The sequence below is a fragment of the Rutidosis leptorrhynchoides genome, chromosome 2 (genome assembly GCF_046630445.1).
Source record: "Rutidosis leptorrhynchoides isolate AG116_Rl617_1_P2 chromosome 2, CSIRO_AGI_Rlap_v1, whole genome shotgun sequence".
Classification (NCBI taxonomy): domain Eukaryota; kingdom Viridiplantae; phylum Streptophyta; class Magnoliopsida; order Asterales; family Asteraceae; genus Rutidosis; species Rutidosis leptorrhynchoides.
The window spans coordinates 43,762,692-43,787,851 of record NC_092334.1 but is presented as its reverse complement, the minus strand read 5'-3'; the positions used below and the strand labels follow the sequence as shown (position 1 = coordinate 43,787,851).

The window sequence follows — 25,160 nt, the reverse complement described above, 5'->3', positions numbered from 1 at the left end:
TATCCTACGTATGACCCTGCCGAAGCATTCTATAGCACCTATGGTTATGCCTGGAACCCCTATTGGTACCAATATCATCCTTAGTTTGCTTATTATTTTTTTTATTTTGTAATTTGCAATTATTGATACGGTTAATACTTTTGTTAATATTGTAATCATTTTTATAATTATCTAACTTTTATTCTTAGATTTTAATAATTTTTGAATGTGGGGTAATATACCAAACTTCAAAAATATGTATATATGTTTGCAGTTTATCCTATGTACACAACAGGGTAAAACAACGCATTTTCAAAGACTGGCATTAAGTTCAGCAAAAGCAACTAATTTTGACGACAAGATGCAAAATATATGTGAAATAACAACAAGACGGAATGAACAAATGATGTGCACCATTTATCATTCAGCAAACAAACGCCAATATATTTGGAAACTTTGGTAAAAATTTAATCATTTTCACACAAATCACCCTCAATAATTTAAATTGTTACTGATTTCTTGCAAATGAGGGCATTGCAAGATCTTAAGTGTGGGGAGGGGTTAAATTCTTTCGGATTTTAAAAATTTTTACTTTATACACTTGGTTACCATTAAAAATACTAGTAAAGCAGTAGTTGTATTAGAATCTAGTGCTCTCTGATAATAAAGAACAGCCCTAGTCTTATATACTGACTACCCAATTCTAGTAAAATTTTTCAAAATTTTCAATTAAATGAATTCAAAATCATGTTTGTACATATTTATGAACGGTAAAACTAGGTTTTAACACCGAAATTATTGTTACCTCGGAAAGGACATAAATTGAGAAACAAACCAAAATGTTAAAATTCATTTAAAATGGAATAGAGGACGATAAAAAAAAAGAAAAATAAAAGCCAAGTGTGGGAAAATTTACAAAGTTATCTTAAACATATGTCACATATATCTGTAACAAATAACTGAAAATACTTTTGCTTTGGACTAAACTAAACTGTTTTACCGGATGAAAGAAAAGAAGAGATGGATCTACACGATGAATCAATTCCATCATTAAAAGGAAGTAAAGTCTTCCGAAAAAGACACGCGCTTCTTGATTTAGGTCAAGAAGTTGTCGTCCAGACCAGCTGTAGGTTGACGAAAAATCTAGAAAAGTCATCACTAAAATCGGTTGGAAATCCACGGACCTCAGCATAAAACAGGGTCGCCAAGTGGTCGGATTTATCCTAACCATGAGAAGGATTTATCTCGTACAATGGGGGGGCACCATGCAAATTAGCTGGATAAGACTAATGAATCAGATCCCCAGAAAGGATAATCTCCTTAAAGATTAAAAATCAGCTTTTAAGACTGATATTACTCAATCCTAGAGATTGACCTTAAAGATTGAGAATTCAAACTCATGGAATTCAATGATATCTAAACTCGAGCTTGAACGAGAAAATATTTTGATCAAAATTATAAACCGATTTATTTTCTGAAAACCCTATCTTCAATGCGTTCATTACCATTGAACGTAAAATCCTAGGAATTCACCTGGAATTCATTAGGTCACCTGAACTAAATCGGGTGTCAACCGTAAGAACGGTGGTTGCATAGTGGTCAAAGACAGGACCTTGTGCCATACCGAAAAATTATAAGGGTGAGCTTTACTATTGCTCCTACCAAGGATAGTAATTGCGTCCGACACGTTATAGACCATAATTAAAAGCATGTCAGGGGACATTGCCTTAACAGTTGCTTGTTCAACGCTTTCCTTTCAACCGGACGGTAGTTTACCGAAAGGTAATATACGGGACAAGTAAACTGGACGTGTTGCTTTCCAAATACAAGGTTAGCAAGTGGGTGACACAAAACCGCAAGTTTGAGCTAAAATTTTCAAATCTGAAACCCACCAAACCCACAAAAATATTTTGCAAACACCGGTAAAGGGTTATCCCGGAAAACTTATCTAGGGTAAAAACTAGATTTAATTTTCAAAAGATCAAATGTTTTCATAAAGATCCAATTTCCTTAATGGATCTAAATTTTTATAGTCATGTGGGACTGTAAACCATATCGTTACTACCATTGTTTATACCGCCGTATAGAAATCACTGATGTACAAAGTGTGAAGAATAAAGAAGTGATTCTAGTATTTCAAGACAATATTGCTTGAGGACAAGCAACGCTCAAGTGTGGGAATATTTGATAATGCTAAAAACGAACATATATTTCATAGCATTATTCCTCAAGAAAGACAAGCTTTTAGTTGCAATTGTTCTATTTACAAGTGATATTCGTTTAAATAATAAAAGGTGAAGACAAAAGACAGATTCGACGAATTGAAGACGCAAATGACCAAAAAGCTCAAAAGAACAAAAGACAATCAAAGAGGTTCCAATTATTGATAAGAAACGTCTCGAAATTACAAGAGTACAAGATTCAAAACGCAAAGTACAAAATATAAAATTGTACGCGAGGACGTTCGAAAATCCGGAACCGGGACTAGAGTCAACTCTCAACGCTCGACGCAACGGACTAAAAATTACAAGTTAACTATGTATATAAATATAATATAATATATAATTAATTATATTAATTATATATATATTATATTTATAAATAAAAACCGTCGGCAGAGAAAGACTCCAAGGACTGAGCTGTAAATTCATTCTCCGCGACTCGCGGAGATTGAAGAGGATTTCACCGCGAGTCGCGGAGCCCCAAAAATCAACTTTTCCTATAAAAGCAACCGAATTCTGATCGCAATTCATAATCTTTTTCTTCTCTTATCATACGTAAACGATATATATATATATATATATATATAATTTATATTTTAATTTTAATTTTAATTCTAATAATAAGGGTATGTTAGCGAATGTTGTAAGGGTGTAAGTCGAAATTCTGTCCGTGTAACGCTACACTATTTTTAATCATTGTAAGTTATGTTCAACCTTTTTACATTAATGTCTCGTAGCTAAGTTATTATTATGCTTATTTAAAACGAAGTAATCATGATGTTGGGCTAATTACTAAAATTGGGTAATTGGGCTTTGTACCATAATTGGGGTTTGGACAAAAGAACGACACTTGTGGAAATTAGACTATGGGCTATTAATGGGCTTTATATTTGTTTAACTAAATGAAAGTTTGTTAATGTTAATTTAAAGATTTACAATTGGGCGTCCCTATAAATTACCATATACACTCAATCGGACACGATGGGCGGGGCATTTATATGTACGAATAATCGTTCATTTAACCGAATACGGAAATGGATTAATAGCCACTAGAATAATTAAAACAGGGGTGAAATTGCATTCAAGGGTAATTGGTGTAATTGTTAACAAAGTAGTAAAACCTTGGTTTACACGCAGTCGATAACCTGGTGTATTCATTAAAAAAAGTATTAAAACCTTGTTACAATTCGAATCCCCAATTAGTTGGAATATTTAACTTCGGGTATAAGAATAATTTGACAAGGGCACTCGCACTTTATATTTATGACTGATGGACTGTTATGGACAAAAACCAGACGGACATATTAAATAATCCAGGACAAAGGACAATTAACCCATGGGCATAAAACTAAAATCAACACGTCAAACATCATGATTACGGAAGTTTAAATAAGCATAATTCTTTTATTTCATATTTAATTTCCTTTATTTTATATTTAATTGCACTTCTAATTATCGCACTTTTATTTATTGTTATTTAATCGCACTTTTAATTATCGTACTTTTTAATTATCGCAATTTTATTTTATCGCACTTTTATTGCAATTTCATTATCGTTATTTACTTTACGCTTTAATTTAAAGTCTTTTATTTATTTAATAGTTTACATTAGGTTTTAACTGCGACTAAAGTTTTAAAATCGACAAACCGGTCATTAAACGGTAAAAACCCCCCTTTATAATAATAATATTACTTATATATATGTTTGTATTTTTATAAAAGTAAACTAATATAGCGTTGAGCTTTGTTTAAAAAAAAGGATTCCCTGTGGAACGAACCGGACTTACTAAAAACTACACTACTGTACGATTAGGTACACTGCCTATAAGTGTTGTAGCAAGGTTTAAGTATATCCATTCTATAAATAAATAAATATCTTGTGTAAAATTGTATCGTATTTAATAGTTTTTCCTAGTAAAATATAAGCTATTTTATATACACCTCGCATAACATCAATAATATAATGACACTTGATCAACGTGATTATATTACAGTAAGTCATGCTGAGTTTCTAATGAAACATGATGATTCACAGATCATAACGTCATCATGTGCCATGTTACACGACTCGTTCATTCTACTTCACCTCCGTACTTATCAAGAAAATATATTCTTGATAGTTCTATTCTCAGTGATTCTGGTAATTTGACAAATCAAACCGTGCTATCACATTCCTTCCTGCTTAAAACATTATAATCATTCGAAACTCTATATCTACAAATTCTGGACTAATATTCGCTTGACTTGAAGTCAGGAAGAGAAAACAAAATCATAGAATTTTAAAATATAAGGGAGAATGTAAAGCCTGATAACAACACATAAATTACAAACCGTGCATATCAATGTTAATCGCAACATAAAGACACGGGAGAATTAAAAACATTATAATCTCAAGGGCGAAGTAGAAGAAAGCAGATTCCTCTGGTGGAAGTTGGAAAAGGAGAATGATTGTTGCGATAGTAAGAATGAGGACAAGGATCAGAATTAGATTAAGCATTTTCAAAATCTTTGGATGTATGAACTAAGAAAGAAAGTATAGGAATGGTGAAAATAATGGAACGGAAAATGTTTAATTTATAAAGGGAATATCAGACAGAGAAATCGAGGCAGATCACCGTATTTAATTATAAAGATCTTAATTTCCCTATTCGTCGAAGAATCAAATCTTTCGGATTTCGAAGATTTTCTTTAAATCCCTTGAATTCCGAAATTCAACCAAGACAACATCAAAAGCTATGATGCACCTTATTTTCTAAATTCAACCCTGTTTACATCAAAGGCTAAGGAAAATCTTATTTTTCTTCAATTCACTCTTTTACGATAGCTTCATTTGAATCCTTAGAATAATCGAATTATTTTATCATTATTATTCAATGATGATAAACCTCTAATTATCAACTCATATTGGTCATGAAAACATTTTTATTGATTAGCCATGATCACCTCACTCAAATTTCGGGACGAAATTTCTTTAACGGGTAGGTACTGTGATGACCCGGGAATTTCCGACCAAATTTAAACTTAAATCTTTATATGATTTCGATACGATGAGCAATGTGTGTAACGTTGAGTCTCAAATTTTTTTTCATGAAATCATCTGACCTTTTACCATTTCCGACTATTCACGAACAATTATTTGTAAACGAATATGTACACTTACATAATCATGGATTTACAAAATTATAAATAAGTTTTTAAACATATTAATAAACTATTATATGTATTTGATGTTATAGATAAATATGTAAAATATTATAAACTGTAATGAAAACTATTACGATATTATATAGTTATATATATATATATATATATATATATATATATATATATATATGAATATAACTTGCAACGTATATTTAAAACATGTTCAAGTTATGTTATTATAGAATATATTATATAATTAGTAAATATGAAATAAATATTAATAAGTAATATTGATTACAAGTAAAAATATGATGGTTGGATTAATACTAATATTATTATTACTACTTTCTTTATTATATTCAATATTAGTATTATTTATATCATTAAGTATTAACATTATTATAAATAAATACCATTATACTTGTTATTTGTATCATTATTATTACTCTTATGATTATTAATATCATTAGTAATAACTTGTATTATTATTATTAGAATAATTATTAATTAATAATAGTAATTATAAATTTATAAAAATAAGATAAATACCAGTGATATGTTACATTTAACATTCAAATTTTATTTTCTGCTTACCCTACATGTCTGTCGATTATTGCAGAAAAAGCCAATCGAATATTTATCACAGATATCAATTGTACGATTCTGTTAAATCTCTATATCTACTTTTTATATTTTTTTGGTTCTTCTCCTTGTTTGATTTATGGCTGTCGAATCCTCCTCCTCTATAAACCATCGAGCTGCTCTTAATGATGGATTTAAACATCCAAATTAACACTCTTAATATCAATTAAAACAACCAACAAGGATTTAAATCAGTTAAATTCATCATTTTTTTTAGACACAGCTCGACACTCTGTAAGTCAACTTTTTCACCATATGTCGACTTTGAACGAATCTTCAAAATGTATAAATACAGTGCGGTTAGGAATTCCATTTTAAATCTATCCTCAAAATCTCAATCTTCAATTCCTTCTAACACGTACGAATTTTGGAGTCAAACATATAAATTAAAAAGTCAAACAATTTGTTCATAAGGAAATTCGAGTTCGTTTTTGAATTTATGGAACAATTGATGATTCCTCAAGTTTTTATACATGATTTCCAAACTATTTTCTATAGAAAGTTTTTGTTAAAACGCTCTTAAAACCGAAAATCATTTTTCTTTTTCTTTTTTAAAAAAGCTGCGACAGCAGCAAGTGTATTTCAGTTTCATTTAAATTTTGTTGTTGTTGTTTTAATTGATTGAATTGATCACTAGTCGTTTATGTATCATTTATAAACACTAAAGTTATATAAAATAGGGATTTATCCCTGATCCTTACATGTTGGTCGATTGAGTTTTCAAGGAGAAGAAGAAGAACTAGGGAAGCAGGAGGGACGACTTAATAGATTTTAAATTAGTAATGAATCAGAAAAACAGAAGTGGTGCAGTGGTCGTGAGAGTTGTAGGGTGTGCGAGAGGTCTCGGTTTCGAATCCTGGCAGGGTCATTATATTCTTTTTGGGCCGAATTTTGAGGTAGTTCTTGTATTATTATTATTATTATTATTATTATTATTATTATTATTATTATTATTATTATTATTATTATTATTATTTTTATTATTGTTATTATTAGTATCATTATTATTATTATTATTATTATTGACATTATGATTGTTATCATTATTAAAGATTGTTATTGATTAGGTTAATATAGATCATAGGAGTAATATTATTATCATTTTTGTTATTACTAATTAATATCACTAAGTACTATTAGTATTATTATTATTATTATTATTATTGGTACAAGTATTATTATTATTATTATGATTGTGATTATTAATTATTGATATAATTACATGTATTATAATTATCAATACCATTATTATTACTAACATACGTAATTTTATGATTATAGTTACAAATAAGATTTTTGGTATTATTAATGCTATTACTAATATTAATATTATCTTTTAAAGGATAAATTATATCATTTTACCATTAGTATGAGTAATATTATCATTGTTATAATTATTATGATTATGATTATTACTATTATTGTAATACATATCATTATTATTATTATCATTAATATAATTATTGACAAAAATACCTTTACTTGTAATATTAAATATTATATTATATTATACTTATATACTAAACCTCCTCCCATTTTTGGTCGTTTCAGTTTTAACGAATCGTCGTTTTAAGTTTGCGTTCACACTACAAATGGTCCTCCAAGTTTCGCACAAATTACACAACAACCCCTCAACTTAACACTTTTTCAGGGGTAAAAAACGTAAATTTATAATTTAATTAAAATAAAAAAACCTTACTCCACCCGAATTTATAACGGGCCCTATCTTCTCGCTCGGTGCGAGTTAAATTTTTCCGAGGCCACCGTTCAACTCGAAAAAATCTCACGAACCCAACGGGACTAACTATATGCAAAACGGACATCGTTAAAAAAACACTAAATAACGGGCCCTATATTCACGCTCGGTGCGAGTTAAATTTTTCCGAGACCACCGTTCAACTCGAAATAATTTTACGAACACAACGCGACTAACTATACGCGAGACGGACATCGTTAAAAAAATAAATATTTCGGGCTATATTACATACATATATATAGATATACAACACGACTAACTATACGCGAAACGGACATCGTATATCCAAATTGGACCGCGCGTCGAATACAACCGCAGCAACGCGCGGTCGGATTTTTTCTAGTTAAAACTATTATCATCTTTACCAATATTAATATGAATTTTGTATTATTAGCATTAGTAATATCATTATTCTTATTAACATTATTATTATCACTTTTATCATTTCTATTATAAAATATCATTATTATTACTAAAATTAATATTATCATAATTAACATTTTCACAAACAAAGGATCTTCATATAAAATATATTTAACATACATAACTTAATTATATTAATATCCTTAAAATATATGAAATAAGTACATTTAAACAAATAATGAAACCTATAAATTTTTAATGATGTCACAAATAAATATATATATTTGTTCGACTACAAGTATATGTTTTAATATATATATATACAAATGATATAGGTTCGTGAATCCGAGGCCAACCCTGCATTGTTCAGTTGTTTAATGTCGTTATATGTATTTTTACTACAAAATACAGTATGGTGAGTTTCATTTGCTCCCTTTTACTCTTTACGTTTTTGGGCTGAGAATACATGCAAATGCTTTATTAACTGTTTTACAATATTTATATGCGTGAGTTTCATTTACCTTTTTACCCTTTATATTTTTGGGCTGAGAATACATGCGCAATTTTTATAAATGTTTTTACGAAATAGACACAAGTAATCAAAACTACATTATATGGTTGAATGATCGAAATCGAATATGCCCCTTTTTATTAAGTCTGGTAATCTAAGAATTAGGGAACATACACCCTAATTGACGCGAACTCTAAAGATAGATCTATCGGGCCCAACAAGCCCCATCCAAAGTACCGGATGCTTTAGTACTTCGAAATTTATATCATGTCCGAAGGAGGATCCCGGAATGATGGGGATATTCTTATATATATATATATATTGTGAATGTCGATTACCAGGTGTTCAATCTATATGAATGATATATTTGTCTCTATGCATGGGACGTATGTTTTTAAGAAATGAAAATATGAAATCTTGTAGTCTATTTAATTTATGAAATGATTATTTATGTTAGACTAATGAACTCACCAACCTTTTGGTTGACACTTGAAAGCATGTTTATTCTCAGGTATGAAAGAAATCTTCCGCTGTGCAATTGCTCATTTTAAAGATATTACTTGGAGTCATTCATGACATATTTCAAAAAACGTTGCATTCGAGTCGTTGAGTTCATCAAGATTATTATTAAGTCAATTATAGTTAGATATTATAAAATGGTATGCATGCCGTCCACTTTCGATGTAATGAAATGTTGTCTTTTCAAAAACGAATGCAATGTTTGTAAAATGTATCATATAGAGGTCAAGTACCTCGCGATGTAATCAACTGTTGTGATTCGTTTATAATCGATATGGACTTCGTCCGGATGGATTAGGACGGGTCTTCACAACTTTTGCTGTGGAACCATCTTCAATGTCAGTAACGTCTTCAAAGAGTCAAGTCACTTTACTACAAGCATTCCTATGAACCAAAAGGGTTTGGATCAGTGGAATCCATGATCGAAGAACTAGACACTTCAACAACAAATAATTTATTATCTTATTATATTTGGAAGTAGTATTAGATGTTTTCTTGTTGTATACCTTAAGCTGGGGGTGTTCATCTGTTTGGTTTTTCGGTTTATTCGGTTCGGTTTTTTCGGTTTTGAAACTTACAGAATCAAAACCAAAAACCAAACCGAAACCAAATTTAAATATCAAAACCATAACCAAAATCGAACCGAAAACCAAATTTTATTTCGATTTGGTTTCGGTTAAAACCGATAATCACTAATAATAAAAATCCTAATCAGCATAAACTTACATATAAATTAAGAATAACGGTTGTGGAATTAATTTAAGTATATAGGATATATAACATGTTTATTGTTTAATAAAAATGTAATAATACATCAAATACTATAATATAAATATTTAAATATTATTATTATAAATATGTTTTAAAATGTTATTAATTTGAATTCGGTTTTTAATTCGGTTTTCGGTTAACCAAATTTAGAATTTTCAAAACCAAAAATCAAACCAAAAATCGAATCACGAATTCGGTTTCGGTTTCGATCGATCCGAAAACCGTTTAAAAAATTCGGTTTGACTTTTTTGGTTTGGATTCAATTCGATATTCGGTTTATTCGGTTTGAAACTAAATGGTGCACACCCCTACCTTAAGCCACTGGAACAAAAAATGTATGATATTGTCTCATCATTATTTGTATTCTATTTCACGTAACGTAATGTGATACTGTTGTTAAACACTTGTTTTATGGATGCGAAAAAGGGTTAAAGAATCGAACACACATGTATTTGTTGTTTTTTTTATTCATCTAAATCCAAATCCAATTCGCAAAAGTTGATGCTTATTAGAGTATCAAATGCTTCAAATGTAGGTTTTTCGGTTTCTTCGCGTTAATTTAATACTTGGCATACGAAGTATTTTAGTGTTGTTGTATTCTTGATTGATTGATTGATTGATAATCTGGGTTTTGTGGATGTGTGTGTAGTATGTTGATCCTACTGTTGATGATCAAATGGAAAGCACTTCATAAGGTATAGACATAGGCTATCAAGAGTTGCAACTAAATATCAAGACATTAAGCATTATAGAGTATGTACCCTTTCCACCCAAATTAATATTAATATATTAATTATTACATTGCTGGTTTGCAAATGGGTCAGGTTTGATATTAACAGGGTCAAAATAGGTCACTTTGTTGTTAAGCGTGATTACGATTAGGATGTGGTACGCGGCAGCTATATTGGATTTTGTTGATGATGTAGCGATTGCTAGGATTTTTGGTACTACTATTGTTGTAACAATTCTACAAGTTAGTGTTATTTGAGGCATTGTTTTCTTATTAGAATCCTTTTTGATATTGATATTTGATATTTTGTATCCTTTTAGACGGATCAAACGGGTTGAGTCTTAATGGGTTGGGTTGTATCGAGAACCGTAACTCAGAGATATAAATGGGTCAAAAGTTTCACTTTTAGTCAACACCAATATACTCATTAAAAACCAGGGTCGTCTCGCTAATTTCGGAGGCCTTGGTTGAAACTTAAAAAAGGGCCCCTATAAATGTTAATTTTTTCAATACGTATAATATATAATACTATGATAGCGTAATCAATAGAATTAAAAATTTTCAAAACAACCATTGCAAAGTGTTATTCCCATATAGTTGTCAACTCGTTATAGTTATACTATTGTTTACATAAAATCGTAATCCTAACATTTTTTGTAACGAAGTAATTGTTCAACTCTTTATAGTCAATACTCCCATTATATTGTTCTAATACCTATAAACGTCAATCTATTAAGTCTTTCTTGTTAGATGATAGACCGCAAGTAAGATATTTCGTTACGATGTACGAATAAATGAATTATTACATAGATTTTTCAAAATTTGGGGCCACTTAAAAATTTGGGGCCCTGTGCGGCTGCACACTTTGCAGAAGCACCGTAGACACCCCTATTAAAAACATGAAAGTAAAACACATATTAATGGAATATTTTTGTTAATGTGCAGTGAGAACGTGTTATGAGGTTTTAATATATCTGTATTTGTGCAGTTATAAGAGATATTGTGGATTGTGGATTTATGGTATGTTTGCTTACTTCCTAATTTAATGGTTCAACGCCGAGTTCATCATTCAGTACGTTTCTTTTTTATCTCTGAATGACATATGATGTTGGATGGTTCAACATTCAGTGCATAACCATTCAGAGTTGAAACACTCTCTTAACCATTAAACACATAAGTTTCGTGTAATCTCCTTCTCAAATCATATCTAGTACACTTACCAAAGGGCCTTTGGCCCAACGGTATCGTGGTGGCCCTCCAACCAAGAGGTTGAGGGTTCAAGTCCCACTTGGGACATATTCGTGGTTGTAAATATTCGTGTTAATGAGTGTGTGAGTTTGCTTTTCAAAAAATATCTAGTACACTTAACAAACAAATATAGAATATTTTATTCATGTAACACGTTAATAAGGTAATTTTACTCAATTCATATCATTCGTTTAAAATGATTATCGGACAACTTATTTTCACTTAGAACCAAATTTATTCATAGATTTTAAATCACAGATTATGAACCATTATGCGTCAAATCATTTAGTTTTATCAAATGCATTTTTAGTCTGTAGTAGTATAGAATATGTCAAAGAAGGATCTGGTCGAAGAGCTAACCATATTGAATTAATTCTTTGTGTTACTCCTTATATCAACTTGTCAACATGTACTCCTTCCGTCTCAATTTAACAGCTCCCGTTTTCCTTTTTTAAATTTTCCAATCTAAAATCCACTTCTAAACATAGGTAAGAATAATAATATAAAGTTCTTCAATACTATTGCTATTTTCATGTAAAATAAAAAAACTATGTAAAAAGTAAAAAATGTGACATAGAAAAGTGAATCAAAAAGTACAAAGTGATGATAACATTTATTAAACAATGTGTGTTTTTTTTTTTGTATAAAGACTATTAAATTGGGACAAGGAGTAATAGCATAGCTATCACACGCGTAATTTTCGTTCAACGTTCGAAGAATTGTGTAATCTTCATTCACATGTTCACGTTTGGAGACTTCAAGTGAACGTGTTATGTGTCTATCATATCGAGTACTTGCTACTAGCTTATGCTCACCACAACAACTATTGTCCCTCGATTTGATTATAATACCCATGCTATATTGTAAACGTTACTCATTCATTACTTTCAATTTTTTTCTGTCTTTGTAGATTGTGTACTTTTATAAGCAGTTACTTATTCCACTCTCTTATAATTTTGAAAATGAAATTTACTGTTATTTATTACTTGCATATAACTTCGGACAATTAACAAAAGCATTAGTGTCAATAAACAAATACTTCAATAGTTTAATAACATCTACAACTCTTTGAAAAGCACGTCGAACAACACATATGGTGTGTAATATTACAAAATAGGAGCGATAACTTCCAACTATTATTCATCTTGTATGTAATTCATGTTGCTTGCCGAAGATGTTCATTTGTTCAATTTAACACATATTTCTTCAACATCATTCTGACCTGCTAACACACACTTTTTGGTGTTGGACTCGAACTCACAACATCAAAGTTGACGAGTTCCTTATAACTTAATTTTATTTTTTTTATAATCACTCGAGTTCGCCAGTTATAAATTATGTTACATACAAATTAGTTTTATATCATTTATAATTCTAGCGATACCCTTACAATAAGTTGATAACGTACATAAATGAGTTGTACATAGTAATTATTATTATTATTATTATTATTGATTATCGTATAACAATTATTGTTTTGTGCAAACTTTTTAACATATAATTATGCGGGTTTGATTGTTTAAATTATCTTATATAATTTTGTTAAATACAGTATGGATAATTTATTTTAACGAAAAATTATAACTTTTTATAACTATAATCATTTCGTCCGAATAACCAAAGCTAGTTATTATAATGTATACAAATCATAAACAAAAACAAATTATCTATATATACAAAAAAAATCTCATCGAGATAAAAAAACATTAGTTTTTAATCAGTTTGTTGTTATGTTGTTTTGTAAAATAAAAAATACGGAGTATTATCAGTAATTTAATTTAATTGAATATAATATTAATATAATAAAATTTTACATTTACATTTAAATTTAAAAAATAAATATTTCCCATAAAATGTGTATATAAATAACCCATTGACGAGTAAACCCTAATTCTATAACATTGTCCTGATGAGGTAGCCGCAAAATGATGTCCGCAAGTATTCTTCTTCTCTATGCCAAATCAGGTAACAATTTTCGTTTTTTTCACCATCCGTACGAATCAAATCAAACACTTTGTTCTCTGAAACCTATTCCCCTAATCGTTATATTCGATGACTTCATCCACCTGTTTAACCAAACGCTTCCAACTCAACCACTTTTTTTAATCGTCAAATTAACTCTGTTAATTACTGTTATTGCAATGACGAATTTTCAACCGATGTTTCTTTGTTTAAATGAAGATAGTGACTTATGCTTTTGCGTTATAAGTCTCTATTTGAAAAAAAGGTTGTTTATGCTCTTATAGATCGACCTTTATTCGAGAGGTAGTATTCCAAGTCTAAGAGTTGTTACATACACCTCTTTGATTCATAAAGTTTGATATGGTAATCCTGTACTAGTATTTAATTATTGAGGTATCCGGTGCCTCGGTGGGGTAAGGATGGTTGCGGATGACTTTTACAAGCAAGATTCGTAAAACAATGTATTATCTTGTGATGGAATTAATACTTAGAATATTTATAAATATGGGCGATTCAAGATTTTTCGGGAACATCTAAGTGTGTTTAGCAAGTATCTGTAAAACAATGTATTATCTTATGAAATCAATAGTTATAATATTTATAAATATGGGCCGATTGAAGATTATCCTGAATATGTTTATGTGGTAAACAAGTGACATAAATTAAGGAAATTCATTATTCGGTAGATGTATGGGTTAGTTACGTTGGCTGTGAGGATTCATCCTTTCAGTGTATAAAAATCTACTATAAAAATCTACGTGTTTTGAATCGTTATTTAAAATCTGAGTGTGTTTAATCATTACTTAGATGCTCATAGCTTCTTGTGTTTGGAAAATACAAGTTTAATTGTACTTCATTGTAACTCAATGTCTACATTTGAATTTAGATGGAATATTGATTATATGAAGTTGCAAGAAAAAAAGATACTTTATGTTTTTTTTTCAACAATGTCAAGTATAGTTTGTTTATGGTTAATATCCATAGCGCCGGGTATTAGTTAACTCGTCAGTGAGACTATTCTTAATCTATGTATCAATAATAATGGAGTGTGCAAAGACTTCAAGGATTGTGATGCTTTGGCTCTCTCCGGTGGAGATACATTGGCTTGTATCTCGTTGAAGATTGTGATGTGTAATACTTTTTCACTTGAACATTAAAATCTTGTTTTGCATCGTTTAGGCCGATTAACTATGGATGTGTAGCAAACTGATTGCTATAATTCGCTTTTAATGTGGTAAACTATACTGAGCAAAATAGTTTCTTAACTTTTCAACGGAAAATGATCTGTTGCCCAACATAATCACTTAGCAATTAAATGTATTGATGGTTGTAATAGATGTAGCAGGCTTAACTTGGCAGAAGTTGTGTGATTTAATTACCTTATTTATGGCTAAAATATCATTTAAAAAAAAAAAAAAAAAAATTCATTTTGTTGTTACGGTATGACAAGAGTTTTATAGTAAAGCAAACTGTGTAATTTGCAATGTCATTGTGTAAGAGCTTTTGAAGAAAGATTGTCACGAGACAAAATTTATGAATACATGTTTCTTCATGAGTCATTTTTGGAATTCCAAAAATACACAAACACAAGGTCTTACATTCATCGTACAAAAGTTATCTTAGAATTAACTACCCTTTCAAATGAAAGGTGCACATTTTTTACTATTGCAAATCTTGGATTGAATTGAACAAGAATAATAATATACGAGCATGCCATCTCCTTCATTGTACATTTTTTTTAAACAGAATCTGCTTCATTGTACTCGATAAACTCGTTTAAAAGTTGAGATTTAGCAAAATCTCATTCTATGTTGAGTTTCTTTCACGTCTCTAGGATTAAACTTTTGATGTCCACTCTTGTTCATCTTTAGTAGCACCACTGCATGTAACACTGAATTGCTTTTGAACTATCCCCTCTTGCCATTTCCTTCTTAAAGAACAGGACAGTTGAATCACTAGGCATGACTTACACTATTAATTATCAGTAGAGAAACATTTAAATCAATGTGTAGCAACATTAGTTAGACTTATTACTACACTTTAAGATAGGGAAGGATGACCAATTGTGTGTTGATCAATGTGGTTTTTGTGATCTCTTTTATCACGCTGTAGAAGCCAATGAAACATTTTTTTTTTTTCCATATGATCCAAAAAAATCTCTTCGATTGCATTGATATCCCATATTCCCATCTACAAATTAGGGTTACTTTTAGGTGTTATGAAAGTTGCATAAGTAGTTTAACCACAGGGTGGTGGTGAAGTAGTTAGGTTCTACCTTTCCAAAGTGTAGATCATGTGTTCAAATCCATTGAGGCGACAAAATTAATCATTCTCATGGCCACAGAGGTTCATCTGCGATGACTCCGGGCAGGGCCGGTCCTGCAATATTGGATGCCATGTACGAGTCGGGAAAAACGATGCCCCTTATAAAAAAATACTCTTTTAAGGATTTACAACCTAGTCAAGTTATGCGGCTAAACCACTTGCCGATTATTATTATTATTAACTACTTAAAACTTTACACTACGAGGAGTTAAACTTCGAATTATAAGTCTGTTTAACACCTAAAACGATATTTTTGAAGCAAAAACATCAATTATTTTATCATAGTCAACATCCGATAAATAATTTATTCTCAATACTCAAAAATGCTAATTCGCTCGGTCTTTCTTGAATCATTGTACTTTGGTAGAAAAAAAAAAAATTTCAACCAAACTACACATTTTGACAAGTTGAAAACTAGAAATGAAAATTTTCGTAAGTTTTGTGAATAATACGAGTATTATGTATAGTAAAGTACTCCGTAGTACAATTTCTAGTATTTGTAGTTTACGAGGTCCCTGTACACTCTTTTGATTTATCTGAATTTATAGGGAGCTAGATTGTTAAGAATAAAATTTGAGGGACCATAATGAAGCTATATTATAAAAAAAGGGTCCTAAACCAAATACTATGAAACATTTCTTCTTCTTCCTAAGTACCTGCAACCTCAAACATAAACCTAAGTTTTTTAAATCGATTTCCTTGACTATAATATTTCAAATTCGACATGAAATTTGATGCCCCTTACCATTTTCTGCCCAGTGCTGTTGCACAAGCCGCTCAACCCCAAATCCGGCCCTGGCTCCGGGCTGCCCGCAAAGCGAATAGTCCCCTTGTGATTAGTCGGCTCGCAAAACGCGTCGGAAACCCATGTATACACAAAAAAAGTTAGTAGAAATAGTAGTTGATAAAACATGATTCTAACATAAGTTATAAGTGATAATAATAATATTAACAATATAGCTCGTGCACACACTCACACACACATCTAAAATGCTCTATTAGTTGATCTTGTCAAAAAATTTATCTTCTTATTCCATTTTAGATTTTCCCACAACGTACCAATAATTTATTATCATCAAGATCACATATATAGTACCGAGTATTACAAATTACAAATCATCTAATTCTGATGAATTGAATGATACCTCGATGAGTACTATAGATCTTCAATGCAAATTGCTTAGACCATGTTAAAATCCAATTTTGCACGCTCAATCATTGTCCGAATTATGTCTTTTAGTTGCTCGTATTCTTCAATAAACCATTTCGCCTCTATTTGTAGTACCCTCCAATGCAATGGTATTCTAAAGCATGACTTACTAATGACGATAAATCCCCATTCATATTTTCTAGAACCTATTCAAGATGCATATACATAGTTGTGAAGTCTCTAATGTCATCTAGAAGGCTTTCATACTCAAATGAATTATAATAAGCCTCATACAAGTACAGTACACACACCATAACCTTTTCAAAGTTAAATAATTATAGAACTTGATTAATACAATAAAAAGTGAATACTTTGATAACCTAACAAGTGTTGCCTTAAACGAGTCAATTAGCAAGTCAACGATATTTGAAGGTACCAAAGTGGCGGTATAACAAATTACAAGGAAGCAAAATATAAATTTATAATTCTTTAAGTGAATAAAGAAGTAAAAACAAAACCCGCTCCTTTCTTTGTTCACTGGTCTCATTTTCCCCCAAAATTTAACTTCCGTCTACATTCATCTTCTTCCCATAAGTTATTAAACACCTTAGCTAGTCAATTCAACCAACAAGGTACGGCACTTGATCCATCGATAGTTATTTAAATTATTCATTTTAGTTTAATTTCTTAACGATGTTATTTATGAATGCACACCATGTGTTCGACGTAATGCCTGTTAAACGCATTCTAACTTTTTCAACTCGTTTATGACTGAATATTAGCCATGTTTTTTCCTTTTTTAATCGTATTCAGGTGCATAATATAGGAGAGCTACATGTAGCACAAATTAGTCACTACAAGCAAAACACTTTATGTGATGTCTCTTGTGTTAATTCGTGCTCTTTTACGTCGCAAGGCCCTCTGTAACAATCATATTTCTCTGCATTTGAATAGAGGTATTATTATTATTATTATATTCATTATGCAAATGTATCTTGAACGAATATCAGACGAAGAAAAAACGTTGTCTTACGTGCTAATATTGTTTTAATTGATAGGATCACTTGTTCGTGATAAATGCTTACCTGTAGGTGGTATTGGAACAGCATTTATAGGCTCACATTACCATGATTGTACTTTCAAAAGTAGAAGTTGGTTCTGTACTGTTTCGGCTCAAGATGAAGTGAGTGATACTAAAACAAAAGTTGCTTCTGCTGTTAGTGGGACTGAGCTATTGGGGGCTAAGTTTGATAGTGGAAAACCAGTTGAATTTAACAAAGTAGATGCGCGTTTTCTTCCAACTGTACTTCTGATTGGCCGCCCCAATGTTGGCAAGTCTGCATTATTTAATCGGTTAGTACATCGCCAAATAGACTTTGAGTGACGTTCGACCAGTTTGATGCAATCAACCTGTCTGACCAGTTTATACTTAAGCTTGTTTTTTACCCGTTAGAGATAAAACAATATCTGAAGGGATTCATTCATAAGTATTCTGGTAGTGATTGAAATTAATGCATGCATATATGCTGCCCGTTTGTCTATTTTTCACAAAGATCAACTTTTCTTGCTAAAAGTACTTACGAATTATGATTGTGTGTTTGATTATCATATTGTAGTTTGATTAGAAGGAGAGAGGCACTTGTGTACAATACACCCAATGATCATGTGACTAGGGACATACGAGAAGGAATTGCAAAGTTGGGCGATTTGCGATTCAAGGTGTTGGATTCAGCTGGCTTAGAGGCCGAGGCTTCATCTGGTTCTGTTCTTGGGAGGACAGCAGAAATGACAGCGAACGTATTAAGGATGTCCAATTTTGCATTATTTCTTGTAGATGCAAGGTTAGTTTCATGAGCTGTTTATGATTACATCTGTTTATGTGCAGTTGTTTTTGAGTTACAAACTACATATATCTAAAGGCATTTTTTAAATGTCTCCATCACTGCTTTTTTTTTCTTCCATAAACGTGGCTTTTAGGTTGTTCTCATTTCCTTGTGTCTTGTCTAGAGATGGGTTGCAGCCAATGGATTTGGATGTTGGAAAATGGCTTCGCAAACATGCTCCTGGAATCAAGATCATTGTGGTAATGAATAAAGCTGAGTCACTTGATGATGGTTTTGGTTCGGTGTCTGCTGCTGCTGGTGAAGCCCGTACCTTGGGATTTGGAGATCCTATTCCTCTGTCAGCTGAGACTGGGTTGGGGATGAATGATCTTTATGAAGCTCTCAGGCCACTGCTTGAGGAACATATGCTTCAACATATCGATGGTAAAATTATATTCACATTCTCTTACGTATTAAAGAAATCATAGGGTGTGTGGTCTACTTTGGCCCTCAAGCTTGTAATTACATCTTATAGTTGACCTTGTTCCCTTAGCTTTGGTATGACCCGGCTTATCTTAAATTAACTACGGTATGTTTGCCTTGTTTGAAGCAAAAAGACCTCTACAATCTTCATTCTTTTTGTAGAAATTTCATATTATAATGGTATTCATGATCCTATTTTGCTGCTCAGAACCTGCTGATGAAACTACTGAAAAATGTCAGTCTTGTGAGCAAGAGGACGACTCGAAACTACCATTGCAGCTGGCATTTGTAGGACGACCCAACGTTGGGAAGTCAACCTTGCTCAATGCAATTTTGCAGGAAGATCGTGTTTTGGTGGGTCCAGAGGCTGGCTTAACAAGAGATTCAATTAGGGTTGAGTTTGAATTTGAAGGAAGAACAATATACATGGTAATGCTTAATTTTTATTTCAGTAATGTTTATTGATGTTTCATGGTTGATGTATTGTATGACTGGAAGCTATATGTTTTCATGTTAAGGTGTATATAATGGTTAGTAAGTAACAAACACTGGTCTGACTTCTGTTTGGGTAACCACCTTTTAACCATGCCAAAAGCCTATAGAAAAACATGTACCTGCAAAAATGTTACAAAAGAACTACAAACATGTACCTGCAAAAATGTTACAAAAGAACTACGTAAGATAGTCTATTATAAGTCAACATGGTGAAGAATTACCAACATATCAGCTGCGATGTCTTCATTTTGCTTGGTAACCATGTCTGATTTCCTTACATTGACATTTTGGAAAGTTGGTTTCATTCAATCAAAACTTTTGAAACTTTGATGGTTGTTTTGGAACCTTTACATTATTCATGTAGCTAGTTGTCATATTTGCATTTACAAAACTGAACTCATTGTATTTAGGCTGTTATGAAGTGTATTACTTTGATTATTTTTTGTTGTTTAGGTGGACACAGCAGGTTGGTTGCAGAGGACAAAGTCGGAGAAAGGAGCATCATCCTTGAGCATTGTGCAGTCAAAGAAGAATCTGATGAGGGCCCACGTGGTTGCTTTAGTCCTTGACGGTGAAGAGGTGGGTCCCATTTTGTAACCTATAAATTATTGAACTAAGATGTTATCAATGCTCTCTCACTCTCTCCAAACTAATGTAGATAGATGTGAAACTCGTGGCATATTCTAGTATTCATCATTTAACATTTGTTATTAGAGGTGCAAACGTTTTGCGAATTGGGCAACTGATCAAAATTTGTTATTTGTTGAATAATGATTGGTATTTTTGGTAGGGACCGGGGTAAAACATTTGGATTAATCATGAAACTTACTGTTCTACGATTTCCAAACTATAGCACATCGATAAATATTTAGCTTTTGTATAAATTGATTGAAAAGGGTTATGTGCCTTTGAAATACACGTTGGAAAACTTGCAACTTATTTATTGTGTTCTTTCAATCAAAGTTTAATTTGTGTGTGTGTGTGTGTGTGTGTGTGTGTGTGTGTGTGTTTGATCTATTGAAGATTAAACATAGGCCAATCAGCATATTAATTAATACTATTTGTAATTTGTAATGTTCCCAAAATAAACAGGTTTCAAAAGCAAGAAAAAGCTTGACACACGATGAAATAGTGATAGCTAGGCGAGCTATAGAAGAAGGGAGGGGTTTAGTTGTAATTGTGAATAAGATGGATCTTCTCAAAGATAAACTATATGATCGGGTAATTAAAGTTGTACCCGAAGAAATTCAGTCAATCATCCCCCAGGTTTGTGCAGAATTCTTTTATTTCCGTTTTTCAATATACAGACATTTTTTAAAATATGCAATAATGTGGAACGAAAGGATCGATGGGCTTAAACAATTAAGATGGGATAGATAATTAGTATTGGATATTACTCACCAATACAAATAGCAAAATATGATTGGATATTACACACCAAAAATATAATTGCTAAAAAGAAACCAAGCCTTCTTGGCTATAAATTTTATTCTTCACGAATAACAAATAACATTAATCAACTAACTCCTAAAACTAAAAAGTAAAAGTATTTATAACCTCTAACAATTATACGGATAAACATGAATAACAAATTAATATTCCTAACTTTGTGGCTCGTTTGTTACTTATTTGCTACCAACTAATACTCCACTTGGATACGAATTGAGTTTAAATAATTTAATATGCTTCCAATTCAACATTTGATGCAATCCTTGCTTATCTCGTAAATGTTCACTGCCACACACACGATTTGGAGGCCCATTATTTTCTAGTCCATTGACAAGCCTACTAATAAAGTTATCGGATCCTGCATCATTCTCCCGTTCTTCAAAAAGACTCGTCCTCGAGTCTCCACTATAACCGACATATGATGACAAATTAGCAGCCTTAAAAGTGCTTAATACATTGGAATGGACTGGGAGTTCAAGCTTGCATGTGTTGTTAATTTTTTTAAACACACAAAAAAGACCATCAACTATCTCATCTTCACTCTCATGACCGATTGACATATCCAACCCGTCCTCTTGTGACTCGTATTCCTCTTCATCACCGTCAGTATCATAAATAGGGACGGTATCTTCATCCACACAATGATTAGAAACGTACTCCATGTTGAAAATTTGATCAACCGAATCAACAAAGTCATCCGGTTGAGCCTCTCCTAAAAATATTGGATTTTCAAGCTTCATCTCTATATGACGCAAGAGATGTTGCATGTCTTCCAACTCTTGAATCTTGCGATTCAAGCTCTCAATCTCGGCTTGTTTAGCCATGCCTGAAATCTGATACCACATAATCCGGAATGAAAGGATCGATGGCTTAAACAATTAAGATGGGATAGATAATTAGTATTGGATATTACTCACCAATACAAATAGCAAAATATGATTGGATATTACACATCAAAAATATAATTGCTAAAAAGAAACCAAGCCTTCTTGGCTATAAATTTTGTTCTTCACGAATAACAAATAACATTAATCAACTAACTCCTAAAACTAAAAAGTAAAAGTATTTATAACCTCTAACAATTATACGGATAAACATGAATAACAAATTAATATTCCTAACTTTGTGGCTCGTTTGTTACTTATTTGCTACCAACTAATACTCCACTTGGATACGAATTGAGTTTAAATAATTTAATATGCTTCCAATTCAACATTTGATGCAATCCTTGCTTATCTCGTAAATGTTCACTGCCACACACACGATTTGGAGGCCCATTATTTTCTAGTCCATTGACAAGCCTACTAATAAAGTTATCGGATCCTGCATCATGTAAGATGTCTGTATTGTACAGCTAATTGTTTCAGTTACACTTCTCTGTGACAAATTACCATATTAACTATTAGCCAAAACTTATGAATAGTACCAGGGGTATTTTCGTCTTTTCACCTTTTTTTCTCCCTTCTTTCTTTCAAGTAACACCACAAAAGCCCCCCCACACTTTGTTCAAAAATTAAAATCGGCCCCCAACACAGGGGGTTAAAGCGTCAAACCAAAATTTTCATAAACTATCTTAAATAAACTCCACTCAAATATTCAACAGGTCATATCTTCTCGCTCGCAACGAGTTAAATTTTTCCGACACCATCCTTAAACTCGAAATAATTTTATGAACACAATGTCACTAACTATACGCAAAACGGACACTTTTAAAAAAAGGCTAAATATTTAGGGTACTTTTCATATATGTTGATTTTTCACTCGCAGGCTCCGTAACTAAACACAATAAAATACATTAAAAATCGAACCCCCGCAGCGAAGCGAGGGTTCGAAAACTAGTTAAATACATAAGATATTATGAGTAATGTTAATTTAGTGTTTATAGGTGAATATAGGTCAAACATTATAATTTTTGTGTAGACTCTGAATAGGGTTTGAAGGTATAAATCCGCATTTAATATTACTTGATTTGATATTTTAGCTATCAAACAAGCGAACAATTTTCGACGTGTATCTCATAACTAGTTAACCTTTTTTAACATGTTTAAATTATCAATTTTCATGGATATTACCATACATGAGAGATTCATCTATTTCTGTTGCAGTATTGGGTAGAAGAACAAAATGAAATGAAATGAAATGTTACAAGTAACTGAAAAGAAGTTGTATAGCTAGGCTACTGAGATTTTGTCGTACTCTGTATAAGCTATAATCTAGTTTTTGTTTCTTGCTTGCCTCCGAATCTAGTTTTTTTTACACGCATTTTTTTAAAGATTAACATACGCTTATTATTGACAGGTGACTGGGATACCCATTGTATTCGTTTCAGCACTAGAGGGAAAAGGCAGAATCGATGTAATGCAACATGTCATTGAGACCTACAAAAAATGGTGTTTGAGATTGTCAACAGCCCGCCTTAATCGTTGGCTACTCAAGGTTAATACTATACTTCGTAATATTATTCTTAATTAAATTTTTTAATTTCTTACGTTTCCAATTTCACCAGTATTAATGTGCATGCTAGAGGACTTATGATCTGCTTAACTCATCAAATCCCTTCAAATTAATTCACTTCTAATTAATATTTATTTTGACTGGTTTCAAATTGACAAACTTAAGTGACCCAAAACACTTGGCCTAGATATAAAGTTCTACAATTTTTCAGGTTATGAGCAGGCATTCGTGGAAGGATCTAGCATCTCAGCCCAAGGTCAAGTATTTTACGCAAGTCAAAGCCCGACCACCGACTTTTGTTGCATTTGTTAGTGGGAAGACTAAGCTTTCAGATACAGACATAAGGTTCTTAACAAGATCTTTGAAGGAAGACTTTGATTTGGGTGGGATACCGGTTCGTATCATGCAACGTACCATTGTGAAAAAGGACATGAACACCGGTGGCAAAAGTAGTGGCAATAACAATAGTAAAAAGTATACCGGCAAACATGTTACGAAAGATACATCTGACAAGAGGGTGGTGCCACAAGTGGATTCAACTTAAAGTATGCATTTAACGGCTTGCACCATTTCAACATAGAATTTGTACATTACTGGTAGAAGTGGATGTTATAGAATTTGTTCCAAAAACTTTTTGTAGGTACTAATCTTTATTTCTTATAAATTAGTATAAATTAATATTTTACTACCGATCAGATACACCTCTACCAAAAATAGATTATGATCCTTGGCTTGTATCTTTGTATTCAGCTATTTTACTTGAACTTTATCTTGTAAACCTGTATTTTCTTCAAGGCCCATCTTCCCCGGGGTAACTTACTAACTCCTCGAAGTTACAAGTGTGGTTCTCATGCAAGGATTAACCATGTCACTGTCAAATTTCTGACACATCACCCCACTTTGACAGGATTGAGTAATGTTGTTGTTGACCCGACCTGATAGGGTACAAGCTTTCGTTGCTTTATCTACGGGTCATATGTTCCTATTCAATGTACAAAGCTAACCCATTAGGTCGCGTATATCACAATAAAAATACTTTTTATTCACGGGTTGTTTGAACAGGAAAAAACCTTATTTGTTTTTCATTTAGAAAACTCACCCGTGATAACTTTCTTGACCTATATTTGACGACTC

At 31.8% G+C, this 25,160-nt stretch overlaps 1 protein-coding gene across 2 annotated transcripts; it reads left to right on the top strand.

The window, feature by feature from the left end:
- The first annotated feature begins 17,859 nt into the window (after nucleotides 1-17,859).
- LOC139890792 (uncharacterized) lies at nucleotides 17,860-24,785 on the top strand. 2 transcript variants are annotated; one of them, XM_071873705.1, is made up of 10 exons: nucleotides 17,860-17,954; nucleotides 18,136-18,278; nucleotides 18,381-18,675; nucleotides 18,939-19,163; nucleotides 19,330-19,589; nucleotides 19,837-20,057; nucleotides 20,577-20,702; nucleotides 21,216-21,389; nucleotides 23,871-24,008; nucleotides 24,238-24,785. In XM_071873705.1, the coding sequence occupies exons 2-10, from the start codon at nucleotides 18,200-18,202 to the stop codon at nucleotides 24,568-24,570; spliced, it is 1,851 nt and encodes a 616-aa protein (XP_071729806.1). In that variant the 5' UTR covers nucleotides 17,860-17,954; nucleotides 18,136-18,199; the 3' UTR covers nucleotides 24,571-24,785. The 2 variants fall into 2 exon arrangements, with proteins under 2 accessions (XP_071729806.1, XP_071729805.1); XM_071873704.1 differs by having other exon boundaries at nucleotides 19,300-19,589.
- The last annotated feature ends 375 nt before the right edge of the window (nucleotides 24,786-25,160 follow it).